This window comes from Oncorhynchus tshawytscha, linkage group LG28 (genome assembly GCF_018296145.1).
Source record: "Oncorhynchus tshawytscha isolate Ot180627B linkage group LG28, Otsh_v2.0, whole genome shotgun sequence".
Classification (NCBI taxonomy): Eukaryota; Metazoa; Chordata; class Actinopteri; order Salmoniformes; family Salmonidae; genus Oncorhynchus; species Oncorhynchus tshawytscha.
In genome coordinates, this window is record NC_056456.1 from 45080921 (window position 1) to 45101625 (window position 20705).

At 43.4% G+C, this 20705-nt stretch overlaps 1 protein-coding gene across 2 annotated transcripts in view; it reads left to right on the forward strand.

Annotated features, from left to right (window-relative positions):
- Positions 1–20705, forward strand: part of cacnb2b (calcium channel, voltage-dependent, beta 2b) — an 84836-nt gene that overhangs the window by 29357 nt on the left and 34774 nt on the right. For both annotated transcript variants that reach the window (XM_042308321.1, XM_024378513.2), the window contains exons 8-12: positions 1691–1749; positions 1864–1973; positions 3031–3039; positions 5504–5655; positions 19503–19598. In XM_042308321.1, the coding sequence (XP_042164255.1) occupies positions 1691–1749; positions 1864–1973; positions 3031–3039; positions 5504–5655; positions 19503–19598 (426 nt within the window). The remainder of the gene's footprint in view (positions 1–1690; positions 1750–1863; positions 1974–3030; positions 3040–5503; positions 5656–19502; positions 19599–20705) is intronic.

The following is a 20705-nucleotide window of genomic DNA, read 5'->3' on the forward strand; positions in this document are numbered from 1 at the left end:
GTGTTATCCTCAAAACAGGCGAAGAAGGTGTTTAGATTGTCCGGGACTGAGATGTTGGTGTCCCCTACTTGGCTGGTTTCCCTTTTGTAATCCATGATTGTCTGTAGACCCTGCCACATACGTCTCATGTCTGAGCCATTTAATTGCGACTCCACTTTGTCTCTGTACTAGCGTTTGCCTGTTTGATTTCCTTACGGAGGAAAGAACTACACTGTTTGTATTCAACCATATTCCCAGTCACCTTGCTGTGGTTAATTGCAGTGGTTCACGCTTTCAGTTTTGTGCAAGTGTTGCCATCTACTCTTTGGCCATAATGACCATCATTATGTTTGGAGGAAAAAGGGGGAGGCTTGCAAGCCAATGAACACCATCCCAACCTTGAAGCACGGGGGTGGCAGCATCATGTTGTGGGGTGGCAGCATCATGTTGTGGGGGTGCTTTGCTGCAGGAGGGACTGGTGCACTTCACAAAATAGATGGCATCATGCGGACAGAAAATGATGTGGATATTTTGAAGCAACATCCTCAAGACATCAGTCAGGAAGTTAAAGCTTGGTCGCAAATGGGTCTTCCAAATGGACAATGACCCCAAGCATACAGTGGGGAGAACAAGTATTTGATACACTGCCAAGCTGCTTATTGCCTATTGTCCTGTAGCCCATCCCAGCCTTGTGCAGGTCTACAATTTTATCCCTGACGTCCTTACACCCTCTCTGGTCTTGGCCATTGTGGAGAGGTTGGAGTCTGTTTGATTGAGTGTGTCAAAAGGTGTCTTTTATACAGGTAACGAGTTCAAACAGGTGCAGTTAATACAGGTAATGTGTGGAGAACAGGAGGGCTTCTGAAAGAAAAACTAACAGGTCTGTGAGAGCCGGAATTCTTACTGGTTGGTAGGTGACTTATGTCATGCAATAAAATTCAAAATAAAATTCAAAAATCATACAATGTTATTTTCTGCATTTTTGTTTTAGATTCCGTCTCTCACAGTTGAAGTGTACCTATGATAAAAATTACAGACCTCTACATGCTTTGTAAGTAGGAAAACCTGCAAAATGTATCAAATACTTGTTCTCCCCACTGTACTTCCAAAGTTGTGGCAAAATGGCTTAAGGACAACAAAGTCAAGGTATAGGACATTTGTGGGCAGAACTGAAATAAACGTGTGCGAGCAAGGAGGCCTAAAAACCTGACTCCGTTACACCAGCTCTGTCAGGAGGAATGGGCCAAAATGCATCCAACTTATTGTGGGAAGCTTGTGGAAGGCTACCCAAAACGTTTGCCCCAAGTTAAACAATTTAAAGGCAATGCTACCAAATACTAATTGAGTGTATGTAAACTTCTGACCCATTGGAAATGTGATGAAAGAAATAAAAGCTGAAATAAATCATTCTCTCTACTATTATTCTGACATTTCACATTCTTAAAATAAAGTGGTGATCCTAACTGACTTAAAACAGGGAATTTTTACTAGGATTAAATGTCAGGAATAGTGAAAAACTGAGTTTAAATGTATGTGGCTAAGTTGTATGTAAAACTTCAACTGTATATATTTTAGAATAAGGCTGTAATGTAACAAAATGTGGAAAGTCAATGGGTTTTAATACTTTCCAAATACACTGTATATGTGATGGAGGAGCCATCTGATGTTACATACTGTACATGTGATGGAGGGTGTTTCTGTGTGATCCTAGGTAACAGACATGATGCAGAAAGCACTCTTCGACTTTTTAAAACACAGATTTGAAGGGAGGTGAGTTATACAGGTTGTATCAACTGTGGATTTGACAATAAATACAATATACATATTGTTTATCCAAACGTTTTAACTTCATATAAAATATCACGTTTGCTCTGTATTTCTCAGAATTACTATAACTCGTGTGACTGCAGACATCGCTCTAGCGAAGCGGTCCATACTCAACAACCCCAACAAGAAAGCCCTGATGGACCGCTCAAACACACGCTCTAACCTAGGTAAGGTATCAGTTAACCACCTAACCCCAGCCCTAATCCTCTAACCCCAGCCCTAATCCTCTAAAGCCCCCCACCCCCCTAATCCTCTAACCCCAGCCCTAATCCTCTAACCCCAACCCCCGTAATCCTAATGGTGTCATGGTAACTAATCTAGGTTAAAGTATGGGCTAACACACCTTACCACAGCTACCATACTTAACAATACAATATTATACCAACCATATTTTAAAATACAATATTATAGAAACCATACAGTGATCGGCCAGGTTTATAAAATATTACACTCAATCAGAACAGGTTTATGTTGGGGTAATGCCCATACCCAATCAGAACAGGTTTATATCGGGGTAATGCCCATACCCAATCAGAACAGGTTTATATCGGGGTAATGCCAATACCCAATCAGAACAGGTTTATATCGGGGTAATGTCCATACCTAATCAAACCAGGTTTATATCGGGGTAATGGCCATACCCAATCAGAACAGGTTTATATCGGGGTGATGGCCATACCCAATCAAACCAGGTTTATATCAGGGTAATGTCCATACCCAATCACACCAGGTTTATGTCGGGGTAATGTCCATTCCCAAACAGACCAGGTTTATATTGAGGTAATGTATCATACCATGTCAGAACAGTGTTGATAATGAGGTAATGTATAATACCATGTCAGAACAGGGTTGATAATGAGGTAATGTATCACACCCGGTTCCACCTCGAGACCGCCCTAGAGACATGAATGACACTCAGTGTGTCCAATTTACTCATTATGATTTCCCTGTTAAAATACGCGTTTTCTGTTGTCCTTTGCAGAAGCTTGAATTATTTACTATGTTCGTTTGTTTCCTGAGTGAGTTTTCGAAACTTAGTGTTTGTTGGTTTTTCAAGTGAACTGTGATCTTGCGGTTTCCTTTTCTCAGTAAAGTATTATGTTATGTCACACACCCAATCAGGACAGGGTCTACAGTATATTGACTAACCTAACTGTACAGTAGTGGGAAAGTAATTAACTTGGTTCTTTACACCCTGTCCCTCTCTTTGCTGTCTGGTTCCAGATACTGCTGGTATGTACAATACTACTAATATAATATAATACATTAACCATAGTGTAAGCAGGTGTATGACTAAAACAGTGTTAGCTCATTTGAGTCTGACCCTCTTCCTCACTGCTGTTCAAAGAGCAACTGTTGAGGAACCCTCCCACTGGTCTACGTGTAGACTGTTCTACGTGTAGACTGTGCTGTATAGAAACCCTCCCACTGGTCTACCTATAGACGGTGCTGTCTATAAACCCTACCACTAGTCTATGTGTAGACTGTTCTGTATAGAAACCCTACCACTGGTCTACGTGTAGACTGTGCTGTATAGAAACCCTACCACTGGTCTACCTATAGACTGTGCTGTCTATAAACACTACCACTAGTCTACCTATAGACTGTGCTGTCTATAAACCCTACCACTAGTCTACCTATAGACTGTGCTGTCTATAAACACTACCACTAGTCTACCTATAGACTGTGCTGTCTATAAACCCTACCACTAGTCTACCTATAGACTGTGCTGTCTATAAACACTACCACTAGTCTACCTATAGACTGTGCTGTCTATAAACCCTACCACTAGTCTACCTATAGACTGTGCTGTCTATAAACCCTACCACGACGCTACCTATAGACTGTGCTGTCTATAAACCCCACCACGAGTCTACCTATAGACTGTGCTGTCTATAAACTCTAACACTAGTCTACCTATAGACTGTGATGTCTATAAACTCTAACACTAGTCTACCTATAGACTGTGATGTCTATAAACTCTAACACTAGTCTACCTATAGACTGTGCTGTATAGATACCTTACAACTACTTTACCTCTGTACCAGGTGTTTTCAAAGTCTGAGACAGTGGGCCTCCCTGCACAGGATGTAATGAACATGTCATATTTTTAAGATAAATATATTCCATTCTCATGTCAAATAAATAGTTGCACTGAAAATGTTGCAGAACAACTTTTTATTTTTGGACAGTCAGTTTTTACTGTAGGCAGTATTAATCTCCTGCTCCCACATTTGGGCTAAAATCATGCTCTGCACACCTTAATTAACATGCAACTGAATTAACAAAAATATTTTATCAATTAAAGTGCTTTCAGAAAATCCAGATAATTATTATTCAAAAATAGTTACTTTCTTGTTTTATGTCATTGCACTTTTAAGAAGCCATTTTTAAACATTTAATTAGGCAAGTCAGTTAGGAACAAATTCTAATTTTCAACGATGGCCTATGAAGAGTTGAATGGCAGAACAACAGATTTTTACATTGCCAGCTCAGGGATTTGATCTTGCAACCTTTTGGTTACAAGTCCAACACTCTAACCACTAGGCCACGTGCCGTCCCTTTAAAGAAGCCAGTGCCCTTTAAAGAAGCCAGTGCCCTTTAAAGAAGCCAGTGCCCTTTAAAGAAGCCAGTGCCCTTTAAAGAAGCCAGTGCCCTTTAAAGAAGCCAGTGCCCTTTAAAGAAGCCAGTGCCCTTTAAAGAAGCCAGTGCCCTTTAAAGAAGCCAGTGTCCTTTAAGAACCCAGTGCCCTTTTCAGAAGCCAGTGCCTTTTAAAGAAGCCAGTGCCCTTTTAAGAAGCCAGTGCCCTTTTAAGAACGCAGTGCCCTTTTAAGAAGCCAGTGCCCTTTTAAGAAGCCAGTGCCCTTTAAAGAAGCCAGTGTCCTTTTAAGAACCCAGTGCCCTTTTCAGTGAAGCCAGTGCCTTTTAAAGAAGCCAGCCAGTGCCCTTTTAAGAAGCCAGTGCCCTTTTAAGAACGCAGTGCCCTTTTAAGAAGCCAGTGCCCTTTTAAGAAGCCAGTGCCCTTTAAAGAAGCCAGTGCCCTTTAAAGAAGCCAGTGCCCTTTTTAGAAGCCAGTGCCCCTTTAAGGAGCCAGTGCCCTTTTAAGAAGCCAGTGCCCTTTAAAGAAGCCAGTGCCCTTTAAAGAAGCCAGTGCCCTTTAAAGAAGCCAGTGCCCTTTAAAGAAGCCAGTGCCCTTTTAGAAGCCAGTGCCCCTTTAAGGAGCCAGTGCCCTTTTTAGAAGCCAGTGCCCCTTTAAGGAGCCAGTGCCCTTTTAAGAAGCCAGTGCCCTTTAAAGAAGCCAGTGCCCTTTAAAGAAGCCAGTGCCCTTTTCAGAAGCCAGAGCCACTTTAAAAAGCCAGAGCCACTTTAAGAAGCCAGTGCCACTTTAAGAAGCATTTCCCCTGGGATTGTAACTAGAAACAGGCTTTATATTAATTCATTATTGGAGAACCGAATACAGTTTGACTTGTCTTTCCTTTCACACATTCCTTGTAACTCTATGGCACACCCCTGGGGAGGCGTGCCTCACACTTTGAAAACCTCTGCTCTAGACTGTGCTGTATAAAAGGACACAGTAGATGTGATCATTTATCTTGTAACATTTCAATACGCCAGGGCTTGTTTAGAAAGTTTAGGGTTTGATTGGAGGGTTAATTGATGGAGGTTTTAGTGACCACCATGCTCCATGTCTCTGCAGCCCAAATCCAGGGGGAGGTGGAGCGGATTTTTGAGCTAGCCCGGAGCCTACAACTGGTGGTTCTGGATGCAGACACAGTGAACCACCCCATCCAGCTGTCTAAAACATCTCTGGCCCCCATCCTGGTCTACATCAAGGTCTCCTCCCCCAAGGTAAGGTTCCTCAAAGCTGGGTTAGTAAAGGTTCTATACAGCTGGGTTAGCTGGATGCAGACACAGTGAACCACCCCATCCAGCTGTCTAAAACACATCTGGCTTCCATCCTGGTCTACATTAAGGTCTCCTACACCAAGGTACGGTTCCTCACAGTTGGGTTAGTGAAGGTTTTATACAGCTGGGTTAGTAAAGGTTCTTTATAGCTAAGTTAGTAAATGTTCCTCGAAGCTGGGTTAGTAAATGTACTATACAGCTGGGTTAGTAGAAGGTTCTATAAAGCTGCGTTAGTAAAGGTTCCTCGCAGCTGGGTTAGTAAATGTACTATACAGCTGGGTTAGTAAATGTATTATTCAGCTGGGTTAGTTTAAATTTTTTATTTCACCTTTATTTAACCAGGTAGGCTAGTTGAGAACAAGTTCTCATTTCCAACTGCGACCTGGCCAAGATAAAGCATAGCAGTGTGAACAGACAACAACACAGAGTTACACATGGAGTAAACAATAAACAAGTCGATAACACAGTATAAAGAGTCTATATACAATGTGTGCAAAAGGCATGAGGAGGTAGGCGAATAATTACAATTTTGCATATTAACACTGGAGTGATAGATGATCAGATGGTCATGTGCAGGTAGAGATACTGGTGTGCAAAAGAGCAGAAAAGTAAATAAATAAAAACAGTATGGGGATGAGGTAGGTAAATTGGGTGGGCTATTTACCGATGGACTATGAACAGCTGCAGCGATCGGTTAGCTGCTCAGATAGCAGATGTTTGAAGTTGGTGAGGGAGATAAAAGTCTCCAACTTCAGCGATTTTTAGCAATTTGTTTCAGTCACAGGCAGCAGAGAACTGGCAGGAAAGGCGGTGAAATGAGGTGTTTGCTTTAGGGATGATCAGTGAGATACACTTGCTGGAGCGCGTGCTATGGTTGGGTGTTGCCATCGTGACCAGTGAACTGAGATAAGGCGGAACTTTACCTAGCATGGACTTGTAGATGACCTGGAGCCAGTGGGTCTGGCGGCGAATATGTAGCGAGGGCCAGCCGACTAGAGCATACAGGTCGCAGTGGTGGGTGGTATAAGGTGCTTTAGTAACAAAACGGATGGCACTGTGATAAAATGCATCCAGTTTGCTGAGTAGCATATTGGAAGCTATTTTGTAGATGACATCGCCCGAAGTCGAGGATTGGTAGGATAGTCAGTTTAACTAGGGTAAGTTTGGCGGCGTTAGTGAAGGAGGCTTTGTTGCGGAATAGAAAGCAGACTCTAGATTTGATTTTAGATTGGAGATGTTTGATATGAGTCTGGAAGGAGAGTTTACTGTGTAGCCAGACACCTAGGTACTTATAGATGTCCACATATTCTAGGTTGGAACCATCCACGGTGGTGATGCTAGTCGGGCGTGCGGGTGCAGGCAGCGAATGGTTGAAAAGCATGCATTTGGTATTACTAGTGTTTAAGAGCATTTGGAGGCCACGGAAGGAGTGTTGTATGGCATTGAAGCTCGTTTGGAGGTTAGATAGCACAGTGTCCAAGGAAGGACCAGAAGTATACAGAATGGTGTCGTCTGCGAAGATGTGGATCAGGGAATCGCCCGAAGCAAGAGCAACATCATTGATATATACAGAGAAAAGAGTCGGCCCGAGAATTGAACACTGTGGCACCCCCATAGAGACCGCCAGAGGACCGGACAACATGCCCTCCAATTTGTCACACTGAACTCTGTCTGCAAAGTAGTTGGTGAACCAGGCAAGGCAGTCATTAGAAAAACCAAGGCTACTGAGTCTGCCGATAAGAATATGGTGATTGACAGAGTCGAAAGCCTTTGCCAGGTCGATGAAGACAGCTGCACAGTACTGTCTTTTATCGATAGCGGTTATGATATCGTTTAGTAAAGGTTCCTGACAGCCGGGTTAGTAAAGGTTCTATTCAGCTGGGTTAGTAAAGGTTCCTGACAGCTGGGTTAGTAAAGGTTCTATTCAGCTGGGTTAGTAAAGGTTCTATTCAGCTGGGTTAGTAAAGGTTCCTGACAGCTGGGTTAGTAAAGGTTCTATTCAGCTGGGTTAGTAAAGGTTCTATTCAGCTGGGTTTGTAAAGGTTCCTGACAGCTGGGTTAGTAAAGGTTCTATTCAGCTGGGTTAGTAAAGGTTCTTGACAGCTGGGTTAGTAAAGGTTCTATTCAGCTGGGTTAGTAAAGGTTCTATTCAGCTGGGTCAGTAAATGTCCTATTCAGCTGGGTTAGTAAAGGTTCTATTCAGCTGGGTTAGTAAAGGTTCTATTCAGCTGGGTTAGTAAAGGTTCTATTCAGCTGGGTTAGTAAAGGTACTATTCAGCAGGGTTAGTAAAGGTTCTTGATAGCTGGGTTAGTAAAGGTTCTGACAGCTGGGTTAGTAAAGGTTCTATTCAGCTGGGTTAGTAAAGGTTCCTGACAGCTGGGTTAGTAAAGGTTCTATTCAGCTGGGTTAGTAAAGGTTCCTGACAGCTGGGTTAGTAAAGGTTCCTGACAGCTGGGTTAGTAAAGGTTCCTGACAGCTGGGTTAGTAAAGGTTCCTGACAGCTGGGTTAGTAAAGGTTCTATTCAGCTGGGTTAGTAAAGGTTCCAGACAGCTGGGTTAGTAAAGGTTCTATTCAGCTGGGTTAGTAAAGGTTCCAGACAGCTGGGTTAGTAAAGGTTCTGTACGGCTGGGTTAGTAAAGGTTCTATACCGCTGGGTTAGTAAAGGTTCTATACGGCTGGGTTAGTAAAGGTTCTATACGGCTGGGTTAGTAAAGGTTCTATACGGCTGGGTTAGTAAAGGTTCTATACGGCTGGGTTAGTAAAGGTTCTGTACGGCTGGGTTAGTAAAGGTTCTGTACGGCTGGGTTAGTAAAGGTTCTATACGGCTGGGTTAGTAAAGGTTCTATACGGCTGGGTTAGTAAAGGTTCTATACGGCTGGGTTAGTAAAGGTTCTATACGGCTGGGTTAGTAAAGGTTCTATACGGCTGGGTTTAGTAAAGGTTCCTGACAGCTGGGTTAGTAAAGGTTCTATTCAGCTGGGTTAGTAAAGGTTCTGACAGCTGGGTTAGTAAAGGTTCTATTCAGCTGGGTTAGTAAAGGTTCCTGACAGCTGGGTTAGTAAAGGTTCCTGACAGCTGGGTTAGTAAAGGTTCTATTCAGCTGGGTTAGTAAAGGTTGCTGACAGCTGGGTTGGTAAAGGTCATATTCAGCTGGGTTAGTAAAGGTTCCTGACAGCTGGGTTAGTAAAGGTTCCTGACAGCTGGGTTGGTAAAGGTCATATTCAGCTGGGTTTGTAAAGGTTCCTGACAGCTGGGTTAGTAAAGGTTCCTGACAGCTGGGCTAGTAAAGGTTCTATTCAGCTGGGTTAGCAAAGGTTCTATTCAGCTGGGTTTGTAAAGGTTCCTGACAGCTGGGTTAGTAAAGGTTCCTGACAGCTGGGTTTGTAAAGGTTCCTGACAGCTGGGTTAGTAAAGGTTCCTGACAGCTGGGTTAGTAAAGGTTCTATTCAGCTGGGTTAGTAAAGGTTCTATTCAGCTGGGTTAGTAAAGGTTCTATTCAGCTGGGTTAGTAAAGGTTCTATTCAGCTGGGTTTGTAAAGGTTCCTGACAGCTGGGTTAGTAAAGGTTCCTGACAGCTGGGTTTGTAAAGGTTCCTGACAGCTGGGTTAGTAAAGGTTCCTGACAGCTGGGTTAGTAAAGGTTCTATTCAGCTGGGTTAGTAAAGGTTCTATTCAGCTGGGTTAGTAAAGGTTCCTGACAGCTGGGTTAGTAAAGGTTCCTGACAGCTGGGTTAGTAAAGGTTCTATTCAGCTGGGTTAGTAAAGGTTCTATTCAGCTGGGTTAGTAAAGGTTCCTGACAGCTGGGTTAGTAAAGGTTCTATTCAGCTGGGTTAGTAAAGGTTCTTGACAGCTGGGTTTGTAAAGGTTCCTGACAGCTGGGTTAGTAAAGGTTCTAGGTTTGACAGCTGGGTTAGTAAAGGTTCTATTCAGCTGGGTTAGTAAAGACAGTGGGTTAGTAAAGGATTCAGCTGGGTTAGTAAAGGTTCCTGACAGCTGGGTTGGGTTCTAGCTGGGTAAAGGTTCTGACAGCTGGGTTAGTAAAGGTTCTTGACAGCTGGGTTAGTAAAGGTTCTATTCAGCTGGGTTAGTAAAGGTTCCTGACAGCTGGGTTAGTAAAGGTTCCTGACAGCTGGGTTAGTAAAGGTTCCTGACAGCTGGGTTAGTAAAGGTTCTTGACAGCTGGGTTAGTAAAGGTTCTATTCAGCTGGGTTAGTAAAGGTTCTTGACAGCTGGGTTTGTAAAGGTTCCTGACAGCTGGGTTAGTAAAGGTTCCTGACAGCTGGGTTAGTAAAGGTTCCTGACAGCTGGGTTAGTAAAGGTTCTATTCAGCTGGGTTAGTAAAGGTTCCTGACAGCTGGGTTAGTAAAGGTTCCTGACAGCTGGGTTAGTAAAGGTTCTATTCAGCTGGGTTAGTAAAGGTTCCTGACAGCTGGGTTAGTAAAGGTTCTATTCAGCTGGGTTAGTAAAGGTTCCTGACAGCTGGGTTAGTAAAGGTTCCTGACAGCTGGGTTAGTAAAGGTTCTATTCAGCTGGGTTAGTAAAGGTTCCTGACAGCTGGGTTAGTAAAGGTTCTGACAGCTGGGTTAGTAAAGGTTCCTGACAGCTGGGTTAGTAAAGGTTCCTGACAGCTGGGTTGGGTTCTGACAGCTGGGTTAGTAAAGGTTCTGACAGCTGGGTTAGTAAAGGTTCTATTCAGCTGGGTTAGTAAAGGTTCTATTCAGCTGGGTTAGTAAAGGTTCCTGACAGCTGGGTTAGTAAAGGTTCTATTCAGCTGGGTTAGTAAAGGTTCCTGACAGCTGGGTTAGTAAAGGTTCCTGACAGCTGGGTTAGTAAAGGTTCCTGACAGCTGGGTTAGTAAAGGTTCCTGACAGCTGGGTTAGTAAAGGTTCTATTCAGCTGGGTTAGTAAAGGTTCTATTCAGCTGGGTTAGTAAAGGTTCTATTCAGCTGGGTTAGTAAAGGTTCCTGACAGCTGGGTTAGTAAAGGTTCTATTCAGCTGGGTTAGTAAAGGTTCTATTCAGCTGGGTTAGTAAAGGTTCTATTCAGCTGGGTTAGTAAAGGTTCCTGACAGCTGGGTTAGTAAAGGTTCCTGACAGCTGGGTTAGTAAAGGTTCTATTCAGCTGGGTTAGTAAAGGTTCCTGACAGCTGGGTTAGTAAAGGTTCTATTCAGCTGGGTTAGTAAAGGTTCTTGACAGCTGGGTTAGTAAAGGTTCCTGACAGCTGGGTTAGTAAAGGTTCTGACAGCTGGGTTAGTAAAGGTTCCTGACAGCTGGGTTAGTAAAGGTTCTATTCAGCTGGGTTAGTAAAGGTTCAGCTGACAGCTGGGTTAGTAAAGGTTCTGGGTTTGACAGCTGGGTTAGTAAAGGTTCTATTCAGCTGGGTTAGTAAAGGTTCCTGACAGCTGGGTTAGTAAAGGTTCTGACAGCTGGGTTAGTAAAGGTTCTGACAGCTGGGTTAGTAAAGGTTCCTGACAGCTGGGTTAGTAAAGGTTCTGACAGCTGGGTTAGTAAAGGTTCTGACAGCTGGGTTAGTAAAGGTTCTATTCAGCTGGGTTAGTAAAGGTTCCTGACAGCTGGGTTAGTAAAGGTTCTGACAGCTGGGTTAGTAAAGGTTCAGCTGACAGCTGGGTTAGTAAAGGTTCCTGACAGCTGGGTTAGTAAAGGTTCTGACAGCTGGGTTAGTAAAGGTTCCTGACAGCTGGGTTAGTAAAGGTTCTATTCAGCTGGGTTAGTAAAGGTTCTATTCAGCTGGGTTAGTAAAGGTTCTATTCAGCTGGGTTAGTAAAGGTTCTATTCTATTCAGCTGGGTTAGTAAAGGTTCTATTCAGCTGGGTTAGTAAAGGTTCTATTCAGCTGGGTTTTAAAGGTTCCTGACAGCTGGGTTAGTAAAGGTTCTTGACAGCTGGGTTAGTAAAGGTTCTATTCAGCTGGGTTAGTAAAGGTTCTATTCAGCTGGGTTAGTAAAGGTTCTATTCAGCTGGGTTAGTAAAGGTTCTTGACAGCTGGGTTAGTAAAGGTTCCTGACAGCTGGGTTAGTAAAGGTTCTATTCAGCTGGGTTAGTAAAGGTTCCTGACAGCTGGGTTAGTAAACGTTCCTGACAGCTGGGTTAGTAAAGGTTCCTGACAGCTGGGTTAGTAAAGGTTCCTGACAGCTGGGTTAGTTAAAGGTTCTGACAGCTGGGTTAGTAAAGGTTCCTGACAGCTGGGTTAGTAAAGGTTCCTGACAGCTGGGTTAGTAAAAGCTGGGGTAAAGGTTCCTGACAGCTGGGTTAGTAAAGGTTCTATTCAGCTGGTTTTTGGGTAAAGGTTCCTGACAGCTGGGTTAGTAAAGGTTCCTGACAGCTGGGTTTGTAAAGGTTCTGACAGCTGGGTTAGTAAAGGTTCTGACAGCTGGGTTAGTAAAGGTTCCTGACAGCTGGGTTAGTAAAAAGGTTCTGACAGCTGGGTTAGTAAAGGTTAGTATTCAGCTGGGTTAGTAAAGGTTCTATTCAGCTGGGTTAGTAAAGGTTCTATTCAGCTGGGTTAGTAAAGGTTCCTGACAGCTGGGTTAGTAAAGGTTCTATTCAGCTGGGTTAGTAAAGGTTCTATTCAGCTGGGTTAGTAAAGGTTCCTGACAGCTGGGTTAGTAAAGGTTCTATTCAGCTGGGTTAGTAAAGGTTCTATTCAGCTGGGTTAGTAAAGGTTCTATTCAGCTGGGTTAGTAAAGGTTCCTGACAGCTGGGTTAGTAAAGGTTCCTGACAGCTGGGTTAGTAAAGGTTCCTGACAGCTGGGTTAGTAAAGGTTCCTGACAGCTGGGTTAGTAAAGGTTCCTGACAGCTGGGTTAGTAAAGGTTCTATTCAGCTGGGTTAGTAAAGGTTCCTGACAGCTGGGTTGGTAAAGGTCATATTCAGCTGGGTTAGTAAACGTTCTGTACGGCTGGGTTAGTAAAGGTTCTATACGGCTGGGCTAGTAAAGGTTCTGACAGCTGGGTTAGTAAAGGTTCTACAGCTGGGTTAGTAAAGGTTCTATTCAGCTGGGTTAGTAAAGGTTCTGACAGCTGGGTTAGTAAAGGTTCTATTCAGCTGGGTTAGTAAAGGTTCTATTCAGCTGGGTTAGTAAAGGTTCTATGACAGCTGGGTTAGTAAAGGTTCTGACAGCTGGGTTCCTGACAGCTGGGTTAAAGGTTCTGACAGCTGGGTTAGTAAAGGTTCCTGACAGCTGGGTTAGTAAAGGTTCTGATTCAGCTGGGTTAGTAAAGGTTCTGACAGCTGGGTTAGTAAAGGTTCCTGACAGCTGGGTTAGTAAAGGTTCCTGACAGCTGGGTTAGTAAAGGTGACAGCTGTAAAGGTTCCTGACAGCTGGGTTTAGCTGGGTAAAGGTTCTGACAGCTGGGTTAGTAAAGGTTCCTGACAGCTGGGTTAGTAAAGGTTCTATTCAGCTGGGTTTAGTAAAGGTTCCTGACAGCTGGGTTAGTAAAGGTTCCTGACAGCTGGGTTTAAAGGTCAAAGGTTCCTGACAGCTGGGTTAGTAAAGGTTCCTGACAGCTGGGTTAGTAAAGGTTCCTGACAGCTGGGTTAGTAAAGGTTCTGACAGCTGGGTTAGTAAAGTTAGTATTCAGCTGGGTTAGTAAAGGTTCTTCAGCTGGGTTAGTAAAGGTTCTATTCAGCTGGGTTAGTAAAGGTTCTATTCAGCTGGGTTAGTAAAGGTTCTATTCAGCTGGGTTAGTAAAGGTTTCTGACAGCTGGGTTAGTAAAGGTTCTCTTCAGCTGGGTTAGTAAAGGTTCTATTCAGCTGGGTTAGTAAAGGTTCTATTCAGCTGGGTTAGTAAAGGTTGGGTTAGTAAAGGTTTCAGCTGGGTTAGTAAAGGTTCTATCAGCTGGGTTAGTAAAGGTTCTGACAGCTGGGTTAGTAAAGGTTCTGACAGCTGGGTTAGTAAAGGTTCCTGACAGCTGGGTTAGTAAAGGTTCTGACAGCTGGGTTAGTAAAGGTTCCTGACAGCTGGGTTAGTAAAGGTTCTATTCAGCTGGGTTAGTAAAGGTTCCAGACAGCTGGGTTAGTAAAGGTTCTATTCAGCTGGGTTTGTAAAGGTTCCTGACAGCTGGGTTAGTAAAGGTTCCTGACAGCTGGGTTAGTAAAGGTTCTATTCAGCTGGGTTAGTAAAGGTTCCTGACAGCTGGGTTAGTAAAGGTTCCTGACAGCTGGGTTAGTAAAGGTTCTATTCAGCTGGGTTAGTAAAGGTTCTCTTCAGCTGGGTTAGTAAAGGTTCTATTCAGCTGGGTTAGTAAAGGTTCTATTCAGCTGGGTTAGTAAAGGTTCCATTCAGCTGGGTTAGTAAAGGTTCTATTCAGCTGGGTTAGTAAAGGTTCCTGACAGCTGGGTTAGTAAAGGTTCTATTCAGCTGGGTTAGTAAAGGTTCCGGACAGCTGGGTTAGTAAAGGTTCCTGACAGTTGGGTTAGTAAAGGTTCCTGACAGCTGGGTTAGTAAAGGTTCTGACAGCTGGGTTAGTAAAGGTTCTATTCAGCTGGGTTAGTAAAGGTTCTATTCAGCTGGGTTAGTAAAGGTTCTATTCAGCTGGGTTAGTAAAGGTTCTGACAGCTGGGTTAGTAAAGGTTCTATTCAGCTGGGTTAGTAAAGGTTCTATTCAGCTGGGTTAGTAAAGGTTCTATTCAGCTGGGTTAGTAAAGGTTCTATTCAGCTGGGTTAGTAAAGGTTCTATTCAGCTGGGTTAGTAAAGGTTCTATTCAGCTGGGTTAGTAAAGGTTCTATTCAGCTGGGTTAGTAAAGGTTCCTGACAGCTGGGTTAGTAAAGGTTCCTGACAGCTGGGTTAGTAAAGGTTCCTGACAGCTGGGTTAGTAAAGGTTCCTGAGCTGGGTTAGTAAAGGTTCCTGACAGCTGGGTTAGTAAAGGTTCTGACAGCTGGGTTAGTAAAGGTTCCTGACAGCTGGGTTAGTAAAGGTTCCTGACAGCTGGGTTAGTAAAGGTTCTGACAGCTGGGTTAGTAAAGGTTCTATTCAGCTGGGTTTGTAAAGGTTCCTGACAGCTGGGTTAGTAAAGGTTCTGACAGCTGGGTTAGTAAAGGTTCTGACAGCTGGGTTAGTAAAGGTTCTGACAGCTGGGTTAGTAAAGGTTCCTGACAGCTGGGTTAGTAAAGGTTCTGACAGCTGGGTTAGTAAAGGTTCTATTCAGCTGGGTTAGTAAAGGTTCTATTCAGCTGGGTTAGTAAAGGTTCTATTCAGCTGGGTTAGTAAAGGTTCTATTCAGCTGGGTTAGTAAAGGTTCTATTCAGCTGGGTTAGTAAAGGTTCTATTCAGCTGGGTTAGTAAAGGTTCTTGACAGCTGGGTTAGTAAAGGTTCTATTCAGCTGGGTTAGTAAAGGTTCTATTCAGCTGGGTTAGTAAAGGTTCTATTCAGCTGGGTTAGTAAAGGTTCCTGACAGCTGGGTTAGTAAAGGTTCCTGACAGCTGGGTTAGTAAAGGTTCCTGACAGCTGGGTTAGTAAAGGTTCTATTCAGCTGGGTTAGTAAAGGTTCCTGACAGCTGGGTTAGTAAAGGTTCTATTCAGCTGGGTTAGTAAAGGTTCCTGACAGCTGGGTTAGTAAAGGTTCTATTCAGCTGGGTTAGTAAAGGTTCCTGACAGCTGGGTTAGTAAAGGTTCTATTCAGCTGGGTTTGTAAAGGTTCCTGACAGCTGGGTTAGTAAAGGTTCCTGACAGCTGGGTTAGTAAAGGTTCTATTCAGCTGGGTTAGTAAAGGTTCTATTCAGCTGGGTTAGTAAAGGTTCTGACAGCTGGGTTAGCTGGGTAGTAAAGGTTCTATTCAGCTGGGTTAGTAAAGGTTCTGACAGCTGGGTTAGTAAAGGTTCAGCTGACAGCTGGGTTAGTAAAGGTTCCTGACAGCTGGGTTAGTAAAGGTTCCTGACAGCTGGGTTAGTAAAGGTTCTATTCAGCTGGGTTAGTAAAGGTTCCTGACAGCTGGGTTAGTAAAGGTTCCTGACAGCTGGGTTAGTAAAGGTTCCTGACAGCTGGGTTAGTAAAGGTTCCTGACAGCTGGGTTAGTAAAGGTTCTATTCAGCTGGGTTAGTAAAGGTTCCTGACAGCTGGGTTAGTAAAGGTTCTATTCAGCTGGGTTAGTAAAGGTTCCTGACAGCTGGGTTAGTAAAGGTTCCTGACAGCTGGGTTAGTAAAGGTTCCTGACAGCTGGGTTAGTAAAGGTTCCTGACAGCTGGGTTAGTAAAGGTTCCTGACAGCTGGGTTAGTAAAGGTTCCTGACAGCTGGGTTAGTAAAGGTTCTATTCAGCTGGGTTAGTAAAGGTTCCTGACAGCTGGGTTAGTAAAGGTTCCTGACAGCTGGGTTAGTAAAGGTTCTATTCAGCTGGGTTAGTAAAGGTTCTATTCAGCTGGGTTAGTAAAGGTTCTATTCAGCTGGGTTAGTAAAGGTTCCTGACAGCTGGGTTAGTAAAGGTTCTCTTCAGCTGGGTTAGTAAAGGTTCTATTCAGCTGTGTTAGTAAAGGTTCTATTCAGGTTCTATTCAGCTGGGTTAGTAAAGGTTCTATTCAGCTGGGTTAGGTTCTATGACAAAGGTTCTATTCAGCTGGGTTAGTAAAGGTTCCTGACAGCTGGGTTAGTAAAGGTAAAGGCCTGACAGCTGGGTTAGTAAAGGTTCCTGACAGCTGGGTTAGTAAAGGTTTCTGACAGCTGGGTTAGTAAAGGTTCCTGACAGCTGGGTTAGTAAAGGTTCTATTCAGCTGGGTTAGTAAAGGTTCCTGACAGCTGGGTTGGTAAAGGTCATATTCAGCTGGGTTAGTAAAGGTTCCTGACAGCTGGGTTAGTAAAGGTTCCTGACAGCTGGGTTAGTAAAGGTTCATATTCAGCTGGGTTAGTAAAGGTTCCTGACAGCTGGGTTAGTAAAGGTTCCTGACAGCTGGGTTAGTAAAGGTTCTATTCAGCTGGGTTAGTAAAGGTTCTCTTCAGCTGGGTTAGTAAAGGTTCTATTCAGCTGGGTTAGTAAAGGTTCTATTCAGCTGGGTTAGTAAAGGTTATATTCAGCTGGGTTAGTAAAGGTTATATTCAGCTGGGTTAGTAAAGGTTCCTGACAGCTGGGTTAGTAAAGGTTCAGCTGGGTTAGTAAAGGTTCTTCAGCTGGGTTAGTAAAGGTTCTATTCAGCTGGGTTAGTAAAGGTTCTATTCAGCTGGGTTAGTAAAGGTTCTATTCAGCTGGGTTAGTAAAGGTTCTATTCAGCTGGGTTAGTAAAGGTTCTGATTCAGCTGGGTTAGTAAAGGTTCTGATTCAGCTGGGTTAGTAAAGGTTCTGACAGCTGGGTTAGTAAAGGTTCAGCTGGGTTGACAGCTGGGTTAGTAAAGGTTCCTGACAGCTGGGTTAGTAAAGGTTCCTGACAGCTGGGTTAGTAAAGGTTCTATTCAGCTGGGTTAGTAAAGGTTCCTGACAGCTGGGTTAGTAAAGGTTCCTGACAGCTGGGTTAGTAAAGGTTCCTGACAGCTGGGTTAGTAAAGGTTCCTGACAGCTGGGTAAGTAAAGGTTCCTGACAGCTGGGTTAGTAAAGGTTCTATTCAGCTGGGTTAGTAAAGGTTCCAGATAGCTGGGTTAGTAAAGTTTCTATTCAGCTGGGTTAGTAAAGGTTCTGACAGCTGGGTTAGTAAAGGTTCTATTCAGCTGGGTTAGTAAAGGTTCGGACAGCTGGGTTAGTAAAGGTTCCTGACAGCTGGGTTAGTAAAGGTTCCTGACAGCTGGGTTAGTAAAGGTTCTGATTCAGCTGGGTTAGTAAAGGTTCTATTGACAGCTGGGTTAGTAAAGGTTCCTGACAGCTGGGTTGGTAAAGGTCATATTCAGCTGGGTTTGTAAAGGTTCCTGACAGCTGGGTTAGTAAAGGTTCCTGACAGCTGGGTTAGTAAAGGTTCCTGACAGCTGGGTTAGTAAAGGTTCTATTCAGCTGGGTTTGTAAAGGTTCCTGACAGCTGGGTTAGTAAAGGTTCCTGACAGCTGGGTTTGTAAAGGTTCCTGACAGCTGGGTTAGTAAAGGTTCCTGACAGCTGGGTTAGTAAAGGTTCCTGACAGCTGGGTTAGTAAAGGTTCCTGACAGCTGGGTTAGTAAAGGTTCTATTCAGCTGGGTTAGTAAAGGTTCTCTTCAGCTGGGCTAGTAAAGGTTCTATTCAGCTGGGTTAGTAAAGGTTCTATTCAGCTGGGTTAGTAAAGGTTATATTCAGCTGGGTTAGTAAAGGTTATATTCAGCTGGGTTAGTAAAGGTTCCTGACAGCTGGGTTAGTAAAGGTTCTCTTCAGCTGGGTTAGTAAAGGTTCTATTCAGCTGGGTTAGTAAAGGTTCTATTCAGCTGGGTTAGTAAAGGTTCTATTCAGCTGGGTTAGTAAAGGTTCTATTCAGCTGGGTTAGTAAAGGTTCCTGACAGCTGGGTTAGTAAAGGTGCCTGACAGCTGGGTTAGTAAAGGTTCCTGACAGCTGGGTTGTAAAGGTTCCTGACAGCTGGGTTAGTAAAGGTTCCTGACTGGGTTAGTGACAGCTGGGTTAGTAGTAAAGGTTCCTGACAGCTGGGTTAGTAAAGGTTCTATTCAGCTGGGTTAGTAAAGGTTCCAGACAGCTGGGTTAGTAAAGGTTCTATTCAGCTGGGTTAGTAAAGGTTCCTTACAGCTGAGTTAGTAACAGTTCCTGACAGCTGGGTTAGTAAATGTTTATATTCAGCTGGGTTAGTAAAGGTTCCTGACAGCTGGGTTAGTAAAGGTTCTATTCAGCTGGGTTAGTAAAGGTTCCAGACTGCTGGGTTAGTAAAGGTTCTATTCAGCTGGGTTAGTAAAGGCTGGGTTAGTAAAGGTTCTATTCAGCTGGGTTAGTAAAGGTTCTATTCATACGGCTGGGTTAGTAAAGGTTTATTCAGCTGGGTTAGTAAAGGTTCTATACTTCAGCTGGGTTAGTAAAGGTTCTATTCAGCTGGGTTAGTAAAGGTTCTATTCAGCTGGGTTAGTAAAGGTTCTATTCAGCTGGGTTAGTAAAGGTTCTATTCAGCTGGGTTAGTAAAGGTTCCTGACAGCTGGGTTAGTAAAGGTGCCTGACAGCTGGGTTAGTAAAGGTTCCTGACAGCTGGGTTAGTAAAGGTTCTATTCAGCTGGGTTAGTAAAGGTTCCAGACAGCTGGTTAGTAAAGGTTCTATTCAGCTGGGTTTGTAAAGGTTCCTTACAGCTGAGTTAGTAACAGTTCCTGACAGCTGGGTTAGTAAATGTTATATTCAGCTGGGTTAGTAAAGGTTCCTGACAGCTGGGTTAGTAAAGCTTCTATTCAGCTGGGTTTGTAAAGGTTCCAGACTGCTGGGTTAGTAAAGGTTCTATACGGCTGGGTTAGTAAAGGTTCTGTACGGCTGGGTTAGTAAAGGTTCTATACGGCTGGGTTAGTAAAGCTTCTGTACGGCTGGGTTAGTAAAGGTTCTATACGGCTGGGTTAGTAAAGGTTCTATACGGCTGGGTTAGTAAAGGTTCTATACGGCTGGGTTAGTAAAGGTTCTATACGGCTGGATTAGTAAAGGTTCTATGCGGCTGGGTTAGTAAAGGTTCTGTACGGCTGGGTTAGTAACGGTTCTGTATGGCTGGGTTAGTTAAGGTTCTGTACGGCTGGGTTAGTAAAGGTTCTATACGACTGGGTTAGTAAAGTTTCTGTGCGGCTGAGTTAGTAAAAGTTCTATACCGCTGGGTTAATTGAGTTTATAAACATTAAAGTTAGGTTGTATATGTTCTTTTCACGTCTCTTCTGCTCTTCCTCTGTACCTCTTGTCTTCTGTCGTCCAGGTGTTATCAAGGCTGATCAAGACCAGGGGTAAGTCTCAGACCAAACATCTCAACGTCCAGATGGTGGCTGCAGACAAGCTGGCCCAGTGCCCAACGGTGAGAGTAACCTAATCCTAACAACCATAACCCTACCATAATAACCCTAACTGGCCCAGTGCCCAATGGTGAGAGTAACCTTAACCTTAACCCTAACCATAATAACCATAACCCTAACCTAACCGTAATAACATTAAGCCTATCCCATACCTAACCCAACCCGACTTGCCCAATGCCCCACAGTGAGAGTCACCTTAACCCTAACCCAAACCTTACCCTCACCCTAACCAGCCCAGTGTCCTTTTTGTGAATTTTCTATATGACCATGACAGTCTGACCACCCTGAGTGTATGTTGATTTTACCTGGATAACAGATGATATCTGCTATATGCTTTTTGATCCTGTATGTATCATGGCAAACTCAGCTAAGAACTCTGGCCAACTCTCAGCTAAGAACTTTTTTAACTTCTCATTCCATTTTTTATGTGCACCAGTCGTCAAAATGTAATCAAATCAAATGTATAATATTATAAATTCCTTTTTACATCAGCAGATGTTACAAAGTGCTTATACAGAAACCCAGCCTAAAACCCCAAACAGCAAGCAATGCAGTCTGGTTTTTAACACACTTTTGACTGTTACTTTGTCATTCAAAGGTTGATTGAAATAGACCTGGATCAGGCTTCTTGCAAGTGATTTGAAAATGATCTGTCAGATAGGATACATTGTGTGATTTTGAAAGGTGTCAAGTGTAATGTCCTGGATATTACACAATGTGTACCAAAAGGGTCAGTATTGGGACCAATTCCTTTTTACTCTTTATGTATACTGAACAAAAATATAAATGCAACATGCAACAATTTCTAAGATTTTACTGAATTACAGTTCATATTATGAAATCTGTAAATTGCAATAAATTCATTCGGCCCTAATCTATGGATTTCACATGACTGGGAATGCAAATAGGCATTTGTTGGTCACAGATACTGTACCTCAAATAAAAGGTAGCTGCGTGGATCAGAAAACCAGTCCGTTTCTGGTGTGACCACTATTTGCCTCATGCAGCACAATACATCTTGTTTTCATGGAGTTTATCAGGCTGTATGCAGGCCATGGAAGAACTGGGACATTTTCAGCTTCCAGGAATTGTGTCCAGATCCTTGCGAC